Consider the following 20,838-nt stretch of genomic DNA (forward strand, 5'->3'; position numbering starts at 1 on the left):
AAAAGTTTTTCAGGAACTCCTCAAAGTCAATCGGCTGCTGCATACCTAGCAGCCATGAAATGGACTCCCTTCTGAACCAGGCATTCCTCACCATAGATTTGAGCCCAGCAGAAACCAAGAGCGGCTGTCATTAAGGTTTGATGTACCTGCCTGAAAAGTGCTCTAGGTAGGGTTTCTAAAGCCCACCTGTTGGTATGATTTATTTATATAGGTACACATCATGGGCAAAATAAATTGCTCCCGTTTATCCGGAGAATCAAGATAATATTGAGCACTTTATCAAGACAAGGGAGAGCACTTTACTTTCCCATAATGTGTATCTATGTATGTCCGTCATGCCAAAGGTAGCTTTAGAAACCTTATCTGGAACACTTTTCAAGCAGGTTTACCCCCCCAAATGATTGCTTTTGTATCCGAAGGATACTGTTCTTTTTTTTATTTTTTACTGAGTGAGCGTGTTCCTATTGTATAGCTGGACTGCTCCCCCTTTTGGAGGGTGAGCTGTTTTTCTGCACACAGAGGTTCTACAAGTTTTTGTAATATAAAGCAGAATTCAGTTCAGTGCAGGAGTTCTTGCTAGTATGGCTCGTCGAGATTCTGTGGCTGGTGACCCCATGGGCGGGTAGCCCATATTGTTAGAGAACAGACATCAACAAGAATACCGGGGCAGGTGGCTGTGTGAAGGAGTTGTTCCCCTGGAATTGCTCAGGTGGGCGCTGCCCAGCAAGTGAAGGCCCCTTGAATTCTGGAAGGGCAGGCCCTCTGCTTTTGGCCAGCCACGGAGCAGGATGACTCCTAGCTCATGAGGATGAGCGGTCCAGGCCTGGAGATGCTACAGTCGGCTGAAGCAGTGGACCTATAGGCTGTGTGGAGCCGGCAGGGTAGAGGACAAAGAACCGGCTATAACAGGCCTGTAAAGAATGTCCTCTTTACTCCCAGGCTATTTATTTATGTGCAGTTGTATATAGCGTGAATCTGCTAATCAGAGCACTTTACATGAGCACCAGCTACATTACACAAGGTCAGGTGTATTTATTTTAGTCACAGGGAGATTAAGTGATTTGCACAGGAGGTTGAAGTGTTGTTGGGACTCTAACCTGGTTCCACAATTCCAAAGTCAGCAGCTCTAGCCTTAACGCCACGTCCCATCTCCCTTATAGCCCCCTAGAGGGTAAGATGGGAAGGCTGGAGAATGAAACCAGCCACATGCGCTCAAGTGCGGGGACAGTTCAATGACTCGTGCCCCAAGAGCAATACACAAGTGAAACTAAAGTGTAGTGATTGAATAGTAAGTTCAGGAATAGAAAGGGGAAAGGGACTATTGATGTACTTGAAGTTTGTTGGACTCGAAAGGAAATTAACTTTAAATTGAATATTAACAAAATGCAATGACAACTCAGATGACAGACAAGACTGAGTTAGTCTTGACTGGAGGTGGTTGCAGCCCCTGGTCCCCCTCCCATTGGCCCTCCTCACTTGGTGCCCCCCCGCTCCCAGTTCCCAAGGTCAAAACCCTTGGTATTCTTCTCCATTCCTCACTTTCTGTTCATTCACAGATCTCCTCGGTTGTTTCGTCCTGTTCAGGGCCGTTTTTAGGTGTTTTGCCGCCCTAGGCGAGAATTGAAAAATGCCGCCCCCTCCCTTTTACTACTCTCACTTACCCCTGCCTCCATTGCGCATCATCACAGTTCTCATACTTTTTTAATGCACTTGGACCACTGCAGAGAATTCATTCAGCACACCCACCCATTTACAGAAAAACACCACACAGAACTTCCAAGGCTGCACTCATGTTACTTTAACACTCGCAAAAGACATACAGTTTCAAACAATGGTATGTCAAGTTCAGTGGCATTCCAATACCCGCAGGAAACAGCGCCAAGCCACGGAATGTGATGTAACACAATAAAATGGTTGAGGCAAAAAAACATAACACACATCGTTACATCCCCACTTGATATTTGAAGGACAAGCACCTTCCAACCCTGAGCTTTCATTTGACAACCGTAATATTATTTCATTCTTCAATATAGAGTACTGTATCTTTACATCGAACCAACTGCACTAGCAATACTGCCTGACTGGTAAGTGCCCCTGATCCTGTGTGCCACTCTCAGTCAACCTGGCGAAATATGCTTGGACTTTTGAACACACGCCCACTTGGGGCATGATTACGAATTGCCCGGTATTTCCCATACCCTCTAAATACCATAATAAAATAAAACCCAGGACTGGCGTCCTACCAACATGGCGTTAGGTGACAGTCCTAGAAAGTCGTAAAAGTGGCGGATGATACCACTGAACTCAAGGGAGAGGAATCATTTTTTTGGGAGAGGGAGGAAGGAGTGGAAGGCACGTGCCTCCTCCTGTCTATGGAGACCATTTAGAAATGTTGTAGAATGAAACGAGTCCAGTCAGGCCTTGCCTCTGGCCTCTGGGAGTGACATGTCACTGGTTGTGGAGCTGTAGGAGGAAAAGGGTTCTCCCACCTTTCTGAAAGAGCTCGGCTACCTGCCTGTATTCAGCCCATTCCCGTCACCGGGGAAATGTATTCCTGTATCCTGGCAGCTCGTGCCTGACGAGAGCTAAGGCATTATTTTACACAGAACTTTAGGTAATCTATTTCTAGTCTTCGAAATAGTCAGTTTCAAGATCATGAACCCCAAAACTCAACAGGAGGAGATGGAAAATGATGGCCTACAAGCCGAGGAAGTACCTGTGAGCTCAGCTACTGCAGCGGCGTCTCATTAACCTCGTCATCCTTCTAGGCCTGCATCCTTCACGGAAATCTGCGCCCCGGAGCCGGACTGGCAGCTCCACTGACAAGAAGAGATTTGGACTCTTGGAGGGTTGGGGGGAGTAGTCCCGGGCGGAAGTTCGAGGCACTCTTACCTCACTCAGAGGTCCGAAACCGATCGGAAGTCGCATATGGCGCGCATGGCCCCAGCCCTTGGCACCAAATGTGATGTGAACGTGAAAGCACTACCCAATCAATGCCTTTCGAGCCATTCAAGGGGATTTTCCCAAACTCATGGTTTTTGCCGCCCTCCCCCTTTTGCCACCCTAGGCGGCCGCCTAGTCCTGCCTAATGGTAGAAACGGCCCTGGTCCTGTTTCTTTTCCCTGAGAACCATTAGGAAGATCTCTCGTTTCTTCTCTCTGCCTGCATTAAAAATTATAGTGATGGCCATGGTGCTCTCGCGCCTTGACTACGGCAACATCATTTACAATGGCGCTCCAGCCTACGCTATTCACCGTTTGCAGCTAGTGCAGAATCAGGCAGCCCGCCTGATCCACGGTCTGCCCAAATTCCATCGGGTTACCCCCTTAATGCAGGCATTGCACTGGCTGCCGGTAAAAGAGCGAGCCTTGTTTAAACTTGGCTGTACCACCTTCCAGGCCAAAATGGGCACCGCCCCGGAGTTTATTTGCTCCGCCATCAAACCTTACATACCTGGCAGAGAGCTTCGATCTACCAACTTGGCCCTGCTAACTACCCCCCGTTTCCGAAAGAAAAAGGCCGGAGGAACGAAATTTGCAGTTCTCGCTCCTGCTTTCTGGAACTCCCTCCCGACGGAACTCCGGATGACATCCTCCTACACTGAGTTCCGGAAGGGCCTCAAAACTCTGCTCTTTTCCAAAGCTTACAAGGTTTGATCCCCCCTGCTCCTGTCACTCCTTGCAGTCCAAAAGCGCCAAGAAACCGCTTGGTAGTAGAGCGCTATATAAACATTTTTAAATTCAAAATGGTCAAGTATATAATCTCCGATGTGCAACGGAAACTTGAATTACCTGAAAGCTAGTTCAGTCCTCTGCAGAATGCCATAGCCAACCATTGAGGTGTCACTGTGAAAGGGTGAAAATATATCTTGGGTTTCTGTGGTTTTATTGCTCGGATTTCTTATTTGTGAGCTGGACCAGTGACACGGCCTTTAGAGAGTGAGCGAGGACCAAGATAAAAAGCCGGATTGGTGCAGACTGCACTCTATGAGAAACACAATACATACGTCATCAGCCCATCTATACCCTAGTGTTGAGGTTTGCAGTCTTTATATATAGCGTGAACTCCACCCGATGGTATTAGAGCGCTTTACATGAGCACCAGTTGCATTACACAAGAATACATTCATATTTCAATCTTACTAAAATACTCCAGTCCACTGGCTCTCCAAAGAACGAAGATGTTATGTTGCCAGCTGCATGGAGTTATTACCTATGATGGTGGGGCTTTGTATTCCTCCATTATGGAATGGAATGGGTGCTTGTTCAAACCAACAACTGCTGGCAGAGGACTTTGAGCATCTTGTGAACGTGCCACCCTTCTTTGTGAAGACCCCAGCTATAAATGCGCTAGCTGGGGAGGCGGGGATTTCGTCTTCTGGCAGCGAAGCTCTGAAATGACCTCTTTCTGGCACGTCGTTACACTGCCAATTTTGACTTGTTCTCACACCCCTTTATGCTCACTTGTTTTGCTATTTTATGCCAGGTTTATATCCTTTCTCCTGTATTCTTAGCGCCAAGTTATATTGAAAAAGCGCTTACAAAAGAATAGCAATGATAATTCCGGCATGTTTTGAAATGTAAGGTGCCAGAGTGATGGTATTTACTTATTGTGGTTCTGTTATCACTACTGGCAGATTTTGGAGGAAACCAACATCCAGGAAGCCTTTCCTTGTGGGCAGGTAAATGACACGTTTATTGACCTTGATTCACTTTTGAGAGGTTGATTGGATGATAACAAGGCCCTTTCCGTCCCATATCTCTCGCTTCACTAGATCAGTAGCAATCTTCTGTTTCTGCACTGACACTCACAAAGAGGCCATGACATGAATGGGTGTTTACTCTTCGAGGGTCCAGTGCTTTGTTCGCTTGTGACCTGAAGGCATTGTTGCTTTTGGGCTGCTTTGTTTCCATGGTTACTGTCTCCAGGTTGGCTAGTTTCTGAATGTTCCCATGGCAACCATCGCAGGGAAACCTTGCCGGAGATGCCTGGGCTGGCTTTTTCATGAATGATTAGACAGTGAGAGTGTATGTGACATGACACAGCTGTGAAAATGAGAACGTTGGAGCGTGGTGCGCAGAATTCCTTCAGCCGGTGCCAGCCCTCCGCCCAGATGCAGCGCCTCCATGATGCCGCACTATCGCCGGCCGCTTTCCCACCCAGGAGCACTGCCTGAGTCTCTGGTGGTGGAATGTGGACTATCTGAGCCTCACCCCAAGGGACTCTGGTGGTAATTACACCCATCTTTGCAATTCTCCTTAGTAAGGAGATGATCTTACCAGGTTAGTGGATTTCGAGCGAGTGCTGTTGACTGCATGTGCCGCTCACAGGGTAGGCACTGGTGTGCAGTGAGGTTGGTGGCAGCCTGCCTGGCTCTGCTCGTGGTTCTCCGGCTGGCTTGCAAGCTGTGAGAATGGTATATAAGTGGGTTGGCCAAGGTTTATATTTAGGTCACGTTGTTGTACAATGGTGCTGTGCTTTTTTTTTTGTTAGAATGTGTATTGTTTGCCTGTTAGCCATCCCTGGGCAGTTGGCGAGTGTGTTGCATGGTGGTCATAAAGCCGTCAGATGAGGCATACGGCTGCATTGAGGTCATACTTTCTGAGCAAGAACTCCTTTCCAATTCATTAGTTTGCAATTCCAACATGGCTCGCAGCGTTCGGCCAAAGAGAATTTAAGCAGCTGAGGAGACTAGGACTGACCAGCTGTGGCTAGATTTAACACCTTGGACTTGAACAGCCTACCACAGATCGATATTCATCTTTAAGGGTGGGAATGTAATGTGATGGGGAAACAACCTCTCTGGCAATCCCCTTGTCTTGCCTAAGCTGTATAAACTGTCGGGTTCAAGACAGTCAACTTCGTAAATGCTTATTCTCTGAAAAAACCTAATTGAGGGAACCTTTTGTTACCTGACTACTAGAAGGGTTGTGTGATGTTAGTTGATGACCATACAAGTGGCATGACATATGTTTAGTTAAAGTGGAATTAAGCTCACAGAATTTATTAGTTATCAAAGCCATGGAACCTTAAGGCACCTTCATTCCCACCTTCATTAAGCTCATCATCATCTGTAACATACAAGCTAGCATGTGCAGATTGGAAACTATTCTTTTTGCACTCATTAGTGATAGCTATGTGCCATTTATATACACACCCCCCAGCATCTGTGTTTTATCTAGACCTATGTATGAAGCAAGTACTCTTTTTCTCACAAAGACACACGTACAATACAATTTGATGTGCCAGTGTCGGGCCAAACACTCCTGCGATGTGCCACTTCACGCAGTCATCTAGTAGCAAGTAGTTTCTACTCACGCCTCTAGAAGGCAAACGCTGTTTGTGCATCCTTCTATCTCTACTTGCTTTCCACATATTTTCATTGCAGTCATTGAATCTTAACACAGACTCTTAGTGTTCATGTGCACTCTCCATCCACATCCGTAATATTCAGGTCTCTTCCACCTTTTTTCTCTGTCAAGTCTCCTCTCCGCATGCTTTGTCTCTCACTCTGGTGTATTGAGCACATTCCCTCTCTGCATGCTTGTAAAATATTGGTTTCTTTAACATGTAGCTGTGTTACCCTTGTGCTCTACGCATGGAGGTTTTACTTCTGCAAACATTCTTGTTCTCCGTCCACGGCGTGTTGTGTGGATGGTGGATATTAGCTGGCTTGCCACAGGCCAGTCCCTGCGGCCAACCCCTGCTGATCACAAGCGCAGGGCATTGGATGCACACTCTTGCTGGGTTAAGCACAAGGCCTGTCCAAAGGCCATGCTCTTCTGGTTTTGACTCACCACTGCTGCGCATGTATGATATAGCACAGAGTGGCAGTAGGGATGTTATGGTTAAGTTGCACTTTGAAAAAAGCTTTTCTGATTTGCTAATAACATTTGCACCTTTTGACAAATTTACATTAAATTGTGCCGAAAATTAGGGTATTCTGCGGAGTTTTACTGCTTCAATTTTCATGCAGATCCGTCACAGTTAGTTATCATTTTAAGTCCCACCTGCATTTCTGCTCTCCACAGTACCAAAAACTCCTGAATGGAATTACACCAATATGAAATAAAGATAGAACATTAGTCAAAACAAGAGACGATTGTGCTTTGTTGTTAATCCATTCCATAGTTTTTTAGATACTTGCACTTGCATTCCAAACATGAGCTGGGTAGGCCTCAATGGGATGATGATAAAGACATCTTGACTGTCAGATACCTGCTTATCCGCAGGTCCGAGGTTGTGGAATTTGAAAATGAAACCAATCTGATTAGATAAGAAATAATTTTTTTGTAGTCTTTCATTGTGTGATCCACATATTTGAATCGACACTGGGGTTAAGGTCAATATGATTGGATGGCCATGACTGAAAATATATTTTGCATCACCATTATGTGTTGCTAACTGTCCACAATCATTCGCACACAAGTGTCACAGAAAATTGCAGGCAATATAAACAGGAAAGTGAAGCATCCTCTTAGTCCAGTGAGAGGATGTGGCGGGTGCTGGTAGGACACAAACAGCGTAAAAAGTGCGAATCACTGAACATGACATCCGTGATTCCCTATGTGGATCCTCTGTGCTATTTTGGATCCTCCATAGATCCAACGAAAGATTCAAAGATTTGTTTAAAAAAATATTTAAGCACCCTGCATCAACCCATGCACGGGGGTTCTGTAGATACAAAGGCTGGGTTCCAGGTATGTGCGACTGCAATGGGGGCTGGGTTCATGATGTGTGACTATAGGTCGCATCATGTTTCCAGGCCCCACTACGCTTAGTCAAAAGCTCTATGCGGTGCTTTTAGAAAACCGGGGGCATGGGGTGCAGACATTAAACCCAGAGGCTGTTTGTTACACGTGGCCAAATGCCTCCCTATGCTCATATAATCATAACATGGATTATTGCAGCCATGGCAAAGTGTCTGTTTAATGAGCTAGACTCCTTAGGGGTCTAGACTGCTTTAGAGGCTTGGGGCCTATCCTTTTGTTCTGTCCAATCCTTCCTGAATGTACCTTCAACATATACTGCAGTTTTGACTTTTCTGCTATTCTGTGGGGTTTACTGCATATTTAGTTTCAGCAATGCAGACCATGACATGAGCTAATCATATCTCCCCACATGAAATTGAAAGCCATTAGGAGATGGGCAAAATAGTTTTTGGTTAAAGCCAGGGATTATTGCGGAGGTCGCCTCAGATATTGCTCTCACACAAGGTCATCCGAGTACTCTTCCTCTAGGTCATTCAAAGAAAAGCTGCAGATGCACAAGAAAAAGAGGAGGGACTGGGACTTCTCAAAGAATTGTGTGAATCCGAAGAGTAAGTTGCCCCAATGTTCTCCTTCCCCTGTAGGGACTCCCTTTGAGACATAATTCATTGTTACCAGCCTCTGGGGGACCAGCACTGCAGACACTGTCTCCGGGGCCAGGCCCTGCTCCCCTGCACAAGCCATTGCCAGGGCCCCAGGTACTTCAGCTGTTCCATGAGATTCTGACTCCAGTCGCAGACCCAGCATTCTTTTTTTAATGCAGTCTATGAGGATTTTAGATTGGACAAGGCCACTCGCATCTCGTGTGCCTTCGTCCTCCATGGGACCTCAACAGGTGTCATTTTGATTTCCTCCGGCGGGGCGTCCTACAATTCTCTTAATCCCATTTCTTTTACATACCCTGGAACCGCCTCTCGGGCCCACAGCACTGCAACTTGCGCAGGTTACGGCTCCAAGCCTTGTAGACTAAAAAAAACACCCTATCGCTAGCTTCAAAAGTGAAAACTCAAAGGGTGATTGAGGAACATCAATATTCTCGGTTTAAACTCTCAGGGTACAAGCGTGTGCTATAAGACCAATTCATGACTGGCTGACTCATTGGATGATGCCCCCAGGCATGATACTGATGACCATAGCGATATTACCCTCACAGAGTTAGTAACCTTCAAAGAGGTTAGGGGTTTAGACACATCTCCTGATGCTGAAATGAAGTATTCTGCAGGGCTCACTCTCTCCGACGTGGAATCCTACAATGCTGTAGTAAAAAGGCTGCAGAAGTCGTAGAACTCCTGCTGTCGGCCATTGAGTCTAAACAAAATCTTACAAATCTTCCAAGTTTTTTTTTACAGCTCAATGAGGTTCTGATAGATCCAGTTTTAGCAGCATGGCAGAAGCCTACATTTTCCACAGCAGTAAAAGAGTTTAAGCTCACATATATAGGCCAACTCTGGGAGTCCCGGCTATATTTTTAATCCATTCTTATCCTGAGAGTTTAATAGTCCAAGTCTCCTGTTCCACAAAACAGTCAGCAGAGACTTTCCGCATAGCCCATTGAGACGGATTCAAAACAAACTAGAGGCAACGGACAGGAAACTCTTTAAGTAGTCTAGCACCCAAGACCTTCAATGCAACATGTTTAATGGCATGCTATACCCGTGTATTATTGGACATGGCACAGCAGGTTATACCAAATTTGACAGTACCTCTTAAGAGCCATTTTGCAGAGCTGGTGCCCGATGGACAAGATGCGCCAGACAAATAATTCAGTCGGGCGTGGTTGACTTGATAGAGTGATAGAATCGTCTGTATGCTTTTATTGTCCGATCCACACTTTTGGACTTAGTTTGATGTCTCAAAACTCTATGGCGGACTCGCTGATTCAGCTCTGGAGAAATTTGAAAAGAGCAGGGCTACAACCAGATTTCCAACTGTAGCAGCAGGTCTATAAACAGTTTTGAAAGTTCAAGGCCTTATAAATAGGCTTTAATTTTCATCAGTTGTCACTATCCTTACAGCAGTCATCAAACCCATTACTTAAGCAGTATAGGGACAGAGGTAAAGGCAGAGCCCCAGGAACCCAGCAGACGGCCCTCGCCTCGTCCTCCTCTTCTTTCCATGCCCCCACCAACTTTCTCTTGTCAGAGCATCTGAAGCCAGTGGGGAGGTTGGGTGTCCTCCTTGCTACAGGCCTAGAAGCCATAACTTTAGGGCAGTGGGTCATTTAAATAGTTAAAGAGGATATGTCCTACACATCCAAAAGGCCCCTCACCCAATGCCCCTTTATTCAGAAGGCCATCTCAAAGTTCTGTAGCAGGAGCTGGCAGCCCTACTGAAGAAGGGAGCGGTGGCCGTTGGTGATAGAACAAGGAATTGAGCTAGGATGTTTCTTTGAGTCCTTCCTGATCCCCAAAAAGGACGGCAGTCTTCATCTGATTGTAGACCTCCGGTTCATGAATCTTTTCCTTTCCAAGAAGAAATACAAGATGCTGTCTCTGGCACTTTTGACGCTGGAAGAAGGATAGTGTCCTTCGACTTGCACAACGCATATTAACACACACCGATACTGCCATTGCACAAGAGAGACCTGTGCTACGTGCTACGGTCCACTCACTACCAGATTGAAGTTCACTATTTGGATTGACATCAGCACCTCAAGTCTTCACGAAGGTGATGGCAGTGGTTGGGGTAGATCTTGGAAGGTTGGGAATTCCGGTATTTCCATAATTGGACAACGAGCATGTCAGAATTGAGTAGCCTCAGAGAGTTTCAAAGCTCCTGCAGGCAATTACACCCCTGCTGTTTCATCTAGGTTTTTCAATCAGTGTGCCAAATCCCACCGAGAGACCTCGCAGCATATCCTGTTCCAATGGGCAGTAATTGTCACAACATCACTTCAGTTTTGCTCTCTCTCTCTCTCCACACCAGTTGTTGGTTACATCTACATTACTGTACTGGAACAAAACCTCTGTCAAGGAAAACTGTCTCTAAACTTTTTGCCATACAGAGTACCAAACAGGTTTACCTTTTGCTTTGTTAGAGGCAAACTTGGGTTAATGGTTTTTACAAAATGAGGGGTTCACCCTGAATAAAATCAAGTTAATAAGACATCAATGAGGATAGAATACTAAATCTGTGTAATTATTTTATAATTAAATTGTCACAAGAATTATTCTACGAGACTGTGGTGTGATACAGATCTGTTTTCTCTGCTAGTGTCAAAAAAATGTCTCTTCGCAACCGATTCAATCTAATATTTCACAAGCAGCGTTTAAAATGCCCAAGAGGAGCATTCCATTGGCACCGTCCAGGCTGCTAACTGTAGTTATACCGATGTTCTGTGCCAATGAGTGGGCAGTAGCAATTTTCATTCATGCCTTGAGCTCAATGGAGGCACACACTCACTTGTCTATCGCCCCTTTATAACTTCTCATTTAATCATCTTCTACCCAACCTTCTACTACCAACCTCCTCACTTGGTCTTACATTCTTCAATTACTATTTCTTTCTACACAGTTGCAGGAACACACTCCCTTTCACTTCTATCAGCACCGACCATAACCTCATTACCCTACCCACCACATTCCTTGACAGCCAATCAGCAATAGTATTGTTTTTCCTCTTTGTTTTCACTGGTAAAAGTAAAATCTTGTAAGTCCATTAACTATTTTATCATCACAGGAGAGGCCCACCCAAATGCTATTCTTGACAAAAGGGACAAAATAGTTTATGGTCTTTAATTAATCTGTGCGCTATTCCCGTGAAACATTTCACATTCACGAGCTATGGCTTCGCTCTCTTTTAGCAGACCTCATGTCAGATTCGTTTAGAGCTATTCAAGGAGGTACAAGGGGTATAGCTCTCCTTCCTCGACTAGGGACAGCCGGGGCCAGGTGACGTCAGGCTCCTCAGAGATTCCACTCTCACGCAGCAAGAGTTAAGTTGTCATCGGTGGTTATCAAGGACTTGTACTCATTGTATGCATTCATAGGTATGAATTTGGCCATAGTTTTCTCCTAAACATCATTTTCTGGAAGTATTTATCAAAAGATGCAACATTTAGCATGTTTTGTACTTATTTTGGAGTTTTGCCCCCTACCAGGATGATTAAATTACGAAGTCTAATTCATAGCAAGTTGGGATGAATAGTACATAGACCTTTGAAAGATTACCTTCCTGGTGTTTCTGGTACACAAAGACCTTACGTAAAGGTGAGAGGCAAAGGTAAACCTGCTGATCATGTGGTAGGGCTGTGTCTGCACTGCTCACCTATTTTGTTTTCCTGCCGCATATATGAGGATAGCTGCCTTGTTTGTAAGGACAGAGCTTCAGTCTGAAAACAAACTTACTGACAGTTAGCTGCCAGAAAACCACCTTCCCCAATGTGTTGGAAGCCCGCACTAAGCAAAACTTGCCTCAATAAAGAAACAAGCTGTTCTGTTCCCATGTACTGCAAGGGAAGTTTCAACGCTAGGAACTATCAGGCACATGCATCAATATTGCATTTTGCGATTCCTTAATTGCAAAAAATAAGGAATCGCTATTAAGGAATTGCAAACTGCAATGCATCAAGAAATCGCTATAAAAATAGCGATTTCTTAAAATTCCTTAATTGTGTTTCTCTAATTGAGAATCACAATTCAGGAATACTTCCCCATCCATTCCTATGGGCCTAGAGGCCCATAGGAATGAATGGAAAGACATTCTTAATTTGCAATTCACCATAATGTGTGTGTGTGTATAATGGAATGTTGAAAAATGCACTTTAGTGCATTTTTCAAAGTTTTTGCAAATTACCATGAAGGTCAACTTCATGGTAATTTGCTCCTCTTATTTGTAAATTCGCAAATTTTCAGAGTTTGATGCATTGCATTTAAGGAATCTCAATTTGAGATTCCTTAAATGCAATCGCAATTTAAGAAATCGCAATTTTGCGATTTCTTAAATTGCAAAAATTACAAAATGTTAATGCATCCCAAAAATGGAAATTGCATTCGCAAACGGCCGAATTTTGCGATTCGCACCGTTTGCGAATGCAATTTCCTTTAATGCATGTGGCTGATAGTTTTTATTAGCATCTGTCTATAGCTGCGGATGCCAGTGCTAATGTCTTCAGTACTCTTGCACGGTATATCTCCGATGATTACATACTAAATGTACTCCCCACAATTATTTTGTTTTTCATGTGCAGAATAATGCCACGACTGTGTGCCTACCGTGGGTATTATAGGCTTACATGACGGTGCAGGCTTTAATGCATTGACAGTCCTTGTTTTGTTTGGTTTTCAGAAATAAATCCATACTTTAAGGTTTGTATCTCAAAGAGAAAAAAATACTGCCTGGTCCTCATACTTAGAGCAACCTGGCTTGCTCGGACATATTCGTTGATTGTTTCCACAATGCTGGTGGGAGAACTTTCAGAGAAATATCTTTTCTGTAAATGGTAATCCTTAAATGTAGTAGGTCGACGAAGGTAGTACCTTTGTCAGCTCGGAACTTGGTAGTCTCAATTAGATCATTAGTCCTGGCTCTTACTCCTCCTTTTACGCACTCATCCCGCTCCACCAAGCCAATCCATGCTTCCACCATTCCTCCGTAATGGCTCAGTCTTGAATGAGACAAAGAAAGCACTTGGAAAACGAGAAGTGCCGTTTATGTACTTTCTCCTGACTGTCAATCTTTGCCTTGACCTGATCCCTGTTACCGTCAGTATACGACGCTCCACTAATGTTATAATCCTTTGAACTACTTTTTTCAACATTTCTGTATTTGTTAACTGAATGGATGGATTTTCGTACCACTTCATGATCCCATCAAAGCATACTTGCAACTTAACTAGGATCCATACCCTGTGTTTGAAAACATCCGATGTAGAGGATCATTGTTACAGTCATGCAGTTTGGATTTCTGTGTATTATTTAGTATTGCAGTGTATAGAGAACCAGTAGTGTGCAAGTGCACTTTATATCTTCTTGGCAGTAGTGTGCAGTTGCTGGCAAGCTCTCTGCAACTCGTGCATGTGCCCTTCATTTCCTTTGTATACATTGGATCCTTAAATCAATACAAATTCCCAATGCACTAGGAAGCAGGTCTGATGGTTTTTTTGGGGGGGGGGAGGGGCAATACATGACTTTCTGCATTTGTGGGTACATGTCCTACTTCCACACACTAAGCAGACTGGCATTCTGCAACAGTAGCAGCTAGTTGAAGGGAGCCCCTGGCATTCTCAAAAAAATATTCTTTCACTTAGGCCAACTTATCTAATATAGGTTCGCTCTGCTGAGCTAGAGGTAGAAGAAAAATCTTACAAATAATTAAGTTCAAATGTCTTGGCAATGACCCCCTTAGCATTTGTCTGTTTCCTTTTAGGTTACAGACTGTTGGCCACTGGGAAAAGTTTATTTGGAGAGGTTATCTGTGTGACATTTGGGTCACTCTCATCGGGAATGTCCTTGGCACTTACTTAAGGTGTAGGTTAGCAACTAAGAATCAATTCAGTAGCCCAAAATGAAGAAGGGGAGAAACCTTGAATACCAGTAGCCTCAAAGACTACTTTCAAATATATATATATAGTGTTGCTTCTTAAAGTACTGGTTGTTACCCAAGCTGACTTGACAGTATTAGCAAGCTATGCACGGCGAAATTTTAACTAAAGATTATTTAACCAAGTTACTCGTTGCTTATTGAATTGCATTTAAAATATAACTATACCACCATTAAAGAACCTGCTGATGATCTATGGGTGATCTGTCAAATCGCCGAAGTTTTTTTGAAACATTGTGACATTGTCTATAATTTTAATTCCATTTGGCACTAATGCACTTTGACAGACTTCATTGTCTAAATAAAGTACTTTGTTGATGTGTAGGTTAATGATTGGCTTGAAGGTGGCACAGGGGGTTTACAAAAAAAACAGTAACACTATTGCAACAAAGAAAAGTTGCACAGGGGGGCGAAATTTCAACGTGGCTAATGCTTAAGACAATAAAAGTTATATTGTCCTTTTATTTTTATTTTATTTTAAAAGTTTTATATAGCGCTGGCTAGACCCAGAGGTATCAGAGCGCTTTACATGATCAGGATAGAATAAGGCAAACCTGGTATAAAAGCATAAAACCAAGGGTAAGGAAAAAGCAGTGTGAAATATCCAAAGTAACAAGCATTAGAAATGCAATAGGTCTCGCAGCATTAGAGTTAGTGCTTTTAGAATTGTTTATGGGTTTTTTTGTAAATCTTTAGCATTTTTGTTTCCTGTAGCCAATGCTAAAGAATTAAAAAAAAAAAGCCATAAACATTTCTAAAAGCTCTAACTCAAATGCTCCGAGACCTATTGCATTGGAAATGCAATAGGTCTCGCAGTAGGAAAGTTTGAGCTATAGGTGTTATTTATTTTTTTGTTTTTTATTCATGTGTTGTTTTTTCTAAATAGCTAAATTAATAGCTTTCTTCTTTACAAAGCCAATAGTTATAATTTTTGTAAATGTGACACCTCTAGCATTTGTAAAGCAACATGTTTTGTATTAACGGGACTTATCTGTGACTTATATGTATTGATATTAAAAAAATCAATGGCTTTAAAAAACAATCAATAATTAATAAGTAAATAAAATGGATTTTATTTTATATTGCCAATAGCTTAAAGTTTATTACATATATTTAGTGAAGATGCTGTGGTTGCGCTGAGTGAGGGTGAATGAGGGTGAGGGTGAGTGAGGGTGAGGGTGAGTGAGGGTGAGTGAGGGTGAGTGAGGGTGGGTGAGGGTGAGTGAGGGTGAGTGAGGGTGGGTGAGGGTGAGTGTGGGTGAGTGTGGGTGAGTGTGAGGGTGAGGGATTGAGGGTGAGGGGTTGAGGGTGAGTGAGGGTGAGGGGTTGAGGGTGAGTGAGGGTGAGGGGTTGAGGGTGAGTGGGGGTGAGTGAGGGTGAGGGTGAGGGGTTGAGGGTGAGTGAGGGTGAGGGGTTGAGGGTGAGTGAGGGTGAGGGGTTGAGGGTGGGTGAGGGTGAGTGAGGGTGAGTGAAGGTGGGTGAGGGTGAGGGGTTGAGGGTGAGTGAGGGTGAGGGGTTGAGGGGGTGAGGGGTTGAGGGTGAGTGAGGGTGAGGGGGTGAGGGGTTGAGGGTGAGTGAGGGGTTGAGGGTGAGTGATGGTGAGGGTGAGTGAGGGTGAGGTGTTGAGGGTGAGTGAGGGTGAGGTGTTGAGGGTGAGTGAGGGTGAGGTGTTGAGGGTGAGTGAGGGTGAGGCGTTGAGGGTGAGGCGTTGAGGGTGAGTGAGGGTGAGTGAGTGAGGGTGAGGCGTTGAGGGTGAGTGATGGTGAGGGTGAGTGAGGGTGAGGGGTTGAGGGTGAGTGAGGGTGAGGGGTTGAGGGTGAGTGAGGGTGAGGGGTTGAGGGTGAGTGAGGGTGAGGCTGAGGGGTTGAGGGTGAGTGAGGGTGAGGGATTGAGGGGTTGAGGGTGAGTGAGGGTGAGGGTGGGTGAGGGGTTGAGGGTGAGTGGGGGTGAGTGAGGGTGAGGGGTTGAGGGTGGGTGAGGGGTTGATGGTGAGGCGTTGAGGGTGAGTGATGGTGAGGGTGAGTGAGGGTGAGGGGTTGAGGGTGAGTGAGGGTGAGGGGTTGAGGGTGAGTGAGGGTGAGGGGTTGAGGGTGAGTGAGGGTGAGGCTGAGGGGTTGAGGGTGAGTGAGGGTGAGGGATTGAGGGGTTGAGGGTGAGTGAGGGTGAGGGTGGGTGAGGGGTTGAGGGTGAGTGGGGGTGAGTGAGGGTGAGGGGTTGAGGGTGGGTGAGGGGTTGAGGGTGGGTGAGGGTGGGTGAGGGTGAGTGAGGGTGAGTGAGGGTGAGTGAGGGTGGGTGAGGGTGGGTGAGGGTGAGTGAGGGTGGGTGAGGGTGGGTGAGGGTGGGTGAGGGTGAGGGATTGAGGGTGAGGGGTTGAGGGTGAGGGGTTGAGGGTGAGGGGTTGAGGGTGAGTGAGGGTGAGGGGTTGAGGGTGAGTGGGGGTGAGTGAGGGTGAGGGTGAGGGGTTGAGGGTGAGTGAGGGTGAGGGGTTGAGGGTGAGTGAGGATGAGGGGTTGAGGGTGGGTGAGGGTGAGTGAGGGTGAGTGAAGGTGGGTGAGGGGTTGAGGGTGATTGAGGGTGAGGCGTTGAGGGTGAGTGAGGGTGAGGGGTTGAGGGTGAGTGAGGGTGAGTGTGGGTGAGGTGTTGAGGGTGGATGAGGGTGAGTGAGGGTGAGGGTGAGTGAGGGTGAGGGGTTGAGGGTGAGCGAGGATGAGTGAGAGTGAGGATGAGTGAGAGTGAGGGTGAGTGAGAGGTTGAGGGTGAGGGGTTGAGGGTGAGGGGTTGAGGGTGAGGGGTTGAGTGAGGGTGAGTGAGGGTGTGGGATGAGTGAGGGTGAGTGAGTGAGTTTACTACCTTAAAAATGTCTGATTTTACTACAAATGTACGTAAGTGAGCTTTTGGGTGTCAGGGTTGCCCCTGTGTTTGTGCATATGGTCTGTGCTCGAGAGGATGAAACACAGCTGTCCGGCCTCGTTGAGCGCTAGATTGCAGTATTCCCGAGACGCTAGTGCACAAAGCTTTTGGCGCCAACATGTCTAAATGAACTGAGTGCCGTATTTATGACGTCACACCTATTAACCCGCAGTCGCTCCAATGAATAGAACGTAGGGATCGTTTCCTCTAAGGGCACTATACAGATGTTTTCATTTATCTACTATGCTTAGTGCCTGGAAACTTCCCTGGCAATGTGAGATATATATTGACGAGCAGATCCCGTCACTGCGAGTGGAATGGTTCACTACGAGTGTGGGGATGGAGACAAGTGCTGGGGGACTGTGGTCACTGCGAGTCGTGATGCAGGTTGGGGAAGGAAGAAAGTGATGAATTGGAAGCGGTGTGCAGCTTCCCACAAGAGAGAGGTTAGTAAAGCAATCTAATGCTAGGGGAGCAGATACACGGGAGGTTTCAGATAAAAACCTACCTTGAACCATCAAAGAGACCCCTTGAAGTGCGCGAGCCTCCCTGCAAGTTGCCTGTGGTGCTGCAAACGTCCATTGCTCTTGTCTGCTGAGAAGCGAAATCTGCCATGTCGCTAAGCAACAGCCACATGGAGACAGCAGCACGAGAACACTGTGGTCCGTCCAAGGAATCCAGCTTACGTCATGGGCCAGAGAGGGGATGTGTTCATGGCGCTCTAGTCACACCGTAACATCCAAGTGCGTTCACCGGGAGAGAGGCGGCCACAGCTTCGAAACACGGCCTTGAAGGGGCGACTGTGGGCTGGAAGAAGACGGCATGGGCTGGGAAGGCGGGCGGGGGATTGGGGTGGGGTGGGGGGTGAGGTGGGGAGAGGCAGAATGAAGCAGGCGGACAACAGATCGCGGAGGAGAAACGATCAAGGTAGAAAGAAGAAGGATTCAGAAAGTTAGAACACTACAAAGTAAGTGACGACAACATGGGGGAGCGGAGGGGATGCGCATGTAGGCACTTTGAGGACCACAGCCATTAATTAGTACATCAGCATACACGAACAAAACATGAAAGTCCCTAGATGCAAAACTGAACAACAAAACGAGAGACGCTATGAACAATGCTTATGGAAGAAAGCCACGTGTCCAGGCAGTTCGACTAAACAGCAAATAGTTATGCTGAAGGCAGGCTGCCACACAACAGCTAAGTTGAACCAAAGAAAGCCCTTCGATCACATTTCCACTACTATTGCAATACATTTCCCCATTTGAAAGCTCCACACGTGAGAAAAACACAAGAAAACATCTCAGAACAAAAAAAATACCACATTTCTCATGGATGTGCAAAGCGGCATGTAGATCAATGCAGGACTCCTAGGGGTCTAACGGACACATTACAGCTCCCACTGACTCTAGTGATGTGCTATATATTTCACTTCGTCTCCGGAATGGATGCAGCTCTGGAGCCAACAAGAGGAAATCAGGGGACGATCGGGGGTGCAAGGGAAATCGGAACCCCGGCAGGAGAAGATCAGGAGCTAGGAAAAGATCGGGAGGCGGAGAGTTGAGGCAGGCAGGCAGGCATGGGAGGGGAGGAGGAGGGGGGAGGAGAGCGAAAGGATCGGAGACACGGCGGGTAAAATAAACAAAACAAAAAAAAAGCCGGAGGGAAGAGAGGGGAGGGGGGAGGAGAAATGCGACACGGCGGGAAGGGGAGGGGGCGGAACGGGGGCGGAGAGGGGAGAGAGAGAGTAGGCAAGGGTAAACAAAACAGCAAATAGTTATGCTGAAGGCAGGCTGCCACACAACAGCTAAGTTGAACCAAAGAAAGCCCTTCGATCACATTTCCACTACTACTGCAATACATTTCCCCATTTGAAAGCTCCACACGTGAGAAAAACACAAGAAAACATCTCAGAACAAAAAAAATACCACATTTCTCATGGATGTGCAAAGCGGCATGTAGATCAATGCAGGACTCCTCGGGGTCTAACGGACACATTACAGCTCCCACTGACTCTAGTGATGTGCTATATATTTCACTTCGTCTCCGGAATGGATGCAGCTCTGGAGCCAACAAGAGGAAATCAGGGGACGATCGGGGGTGCAAGGGAAATCGGAACCCCGGCAGGAGAAGATCAGGAGCTAGGAAAAGATCGGGAGGCGGAGAGTTGAGGCAGGCAGGCAGGCATGGGAGGGGAGGAGGAGGGGGGAGGAGAGCGAAAGGATCGGAGACACGGCGGGTAAAATAAACAAAACAAAAAAAAAAGCCGGAGGGAAGAGAGGGGAGGGGGGAGGAGAAATGCGACACGGCGGGAAGGGGAGGGGGCGGAACGGGGGCGGAGAGGGGAGAGAGAGAGTAGGCAAGGGTAAACAAACACGGACGTGCACGCGCCCGTGACTTTTAAGGTCAATGCGCATGCGCATAAGCTTAATGCGCATGCGCATTGACCTTAAAAGTCACGGGCACTGCAAGGAATCGCCACGATTCCTTGCAGTTAGATAAAGAGTGGATGAGCCCCTATAGTCTCGCTTGCTCGATGCGCATGCGCATCGACAGGCGAGACCTAAAAAACAACATTACAAATCAAGAAGGAATAAAACAAGAGCTGGAGCAATACATTTCAAGTAATTTAGGTAAAGTGGAGTACAGGAAGAGGGACATATATCACTGAAACAAATATGGTACGGTGAAAAGAGATCTGCAGTCGGGCTCAGGTTAGGATCCCCAATAGTAGTTAAGGAGGTGGGATTTGAGGTCTTTTCTGAAGCTGGCGTAAGAGGGGTTACAGCGCAGGTTTTTTGGGAGGGTATTCCAGATAGTAGGGGCATTGCCAGAGAAGGAGCGAGATTGTGTGGCTTTCTTTTTATGCAGAGGTGGAATTAGGAGGAGGGCGTTGGTGCTTCTCAGAGGACGAGTGGTATCAGCAATGAGGAGTTTCTTGGAGAGGTACTGCGGAGTGTTTTGGTGGAGGGCTTTATCAGTAATGCAGGCAGTTTTGTAAGCTGATCTACCTTCCATAGGGAGCCATTTAAGTGATTTGAGAGCTGGGGAGAAATGATCGAAGCGTTTGCAGTCTGTGATGAGCCTGGCTGCAAGGTTGAGCACAGCTTTGATTGGAGCAAGGTGGGCCTTGGGGATTCCGTTGCCATAGTAAATACGTGAAAGAACTAGTGATTGAACTGCAAGTTTAAAATCATCGGTGGGTATGACTGGTTTGATTTTCGTGAGGTGACGGAGAGTGAAGAGGGCTCCTTTGGTATAGTTTTTGATGGAACATTAAGGGTGAGGGTGTTGTCGATAGAAATGCCAAGAGATTTGACGGAGTTGGACAGTGTGAGTGAGCAGTTGAGTGCATTAAGGTCTGAAATCCATGATTGAATGGGGAGAGGGTTCTTTTTAGGGGAGAAGAGAATTACTTCAGTTTTATTAGGGTTAAGGTTGAGATGATTTGAATGGAACCAGGATTGGATCTTTTAAAGGGTGTTGTTCAGGTGTAAGATGTCAGCATGAGTTTTAATCTTGTAATAGATTTCAGTGCCATTGGCATATAGAAGGTAGTTAATGCCTGCTTGTTTGAGAATGAGAGTGAGGGGTTCCATAAAGAGGTTAAAGAGGGAAG

At 46.1% G+C, this 20,838-nt stretch overlaps 1 protein-coding gene across 7 annotated transcripts in view; it reads left to right on the forward strand.

Moving 5' to 3' along the window:
- Nucleotides 1-20,838, forward strand: part of MAFK (MAF bZIP transcription factor K) — a 133,190-nt gene that overhangs the window by 86,176 nt on the left and 26,176 nt on the right. Inside the window, exon 1 of one of the 7 annotated variants that reach the window (XM_086940601.1) lies at nucleotides 5,262-5,282. The exons of the other annotated variants lie outside the window; for them this stretch is intronic. Within the exon in view, the coding sequence (XP_086796727.1) occupies nucleotides 5,270-5,282 (13 nt within the window). The 5' untranslated portion in view covers nucleotides 5,262-5,269. Of the gene's footprint in view, nucleotides 1-5,261; nucleotides 5,283-20,838 lie in introns of those variants that run through there. 7 annotated transcript variants of the gene reach the window in all.

The sequence above is a fragment of the Lissotriton vulgaris genome, chromosome 10 (genome assembly GCF_964263255.1).
Source record: "Lissotriton vulgaris chromosome 10, aLisVul1.2, whole genome shotgun sequence".
Taxonomy (NCBI): domain Eukaryota; kingdom Metazoa; phylum Chordata; class Amphibia; order Caudata; family Salamandridae; genus Lissotriton; species Lissotriton vulgaris.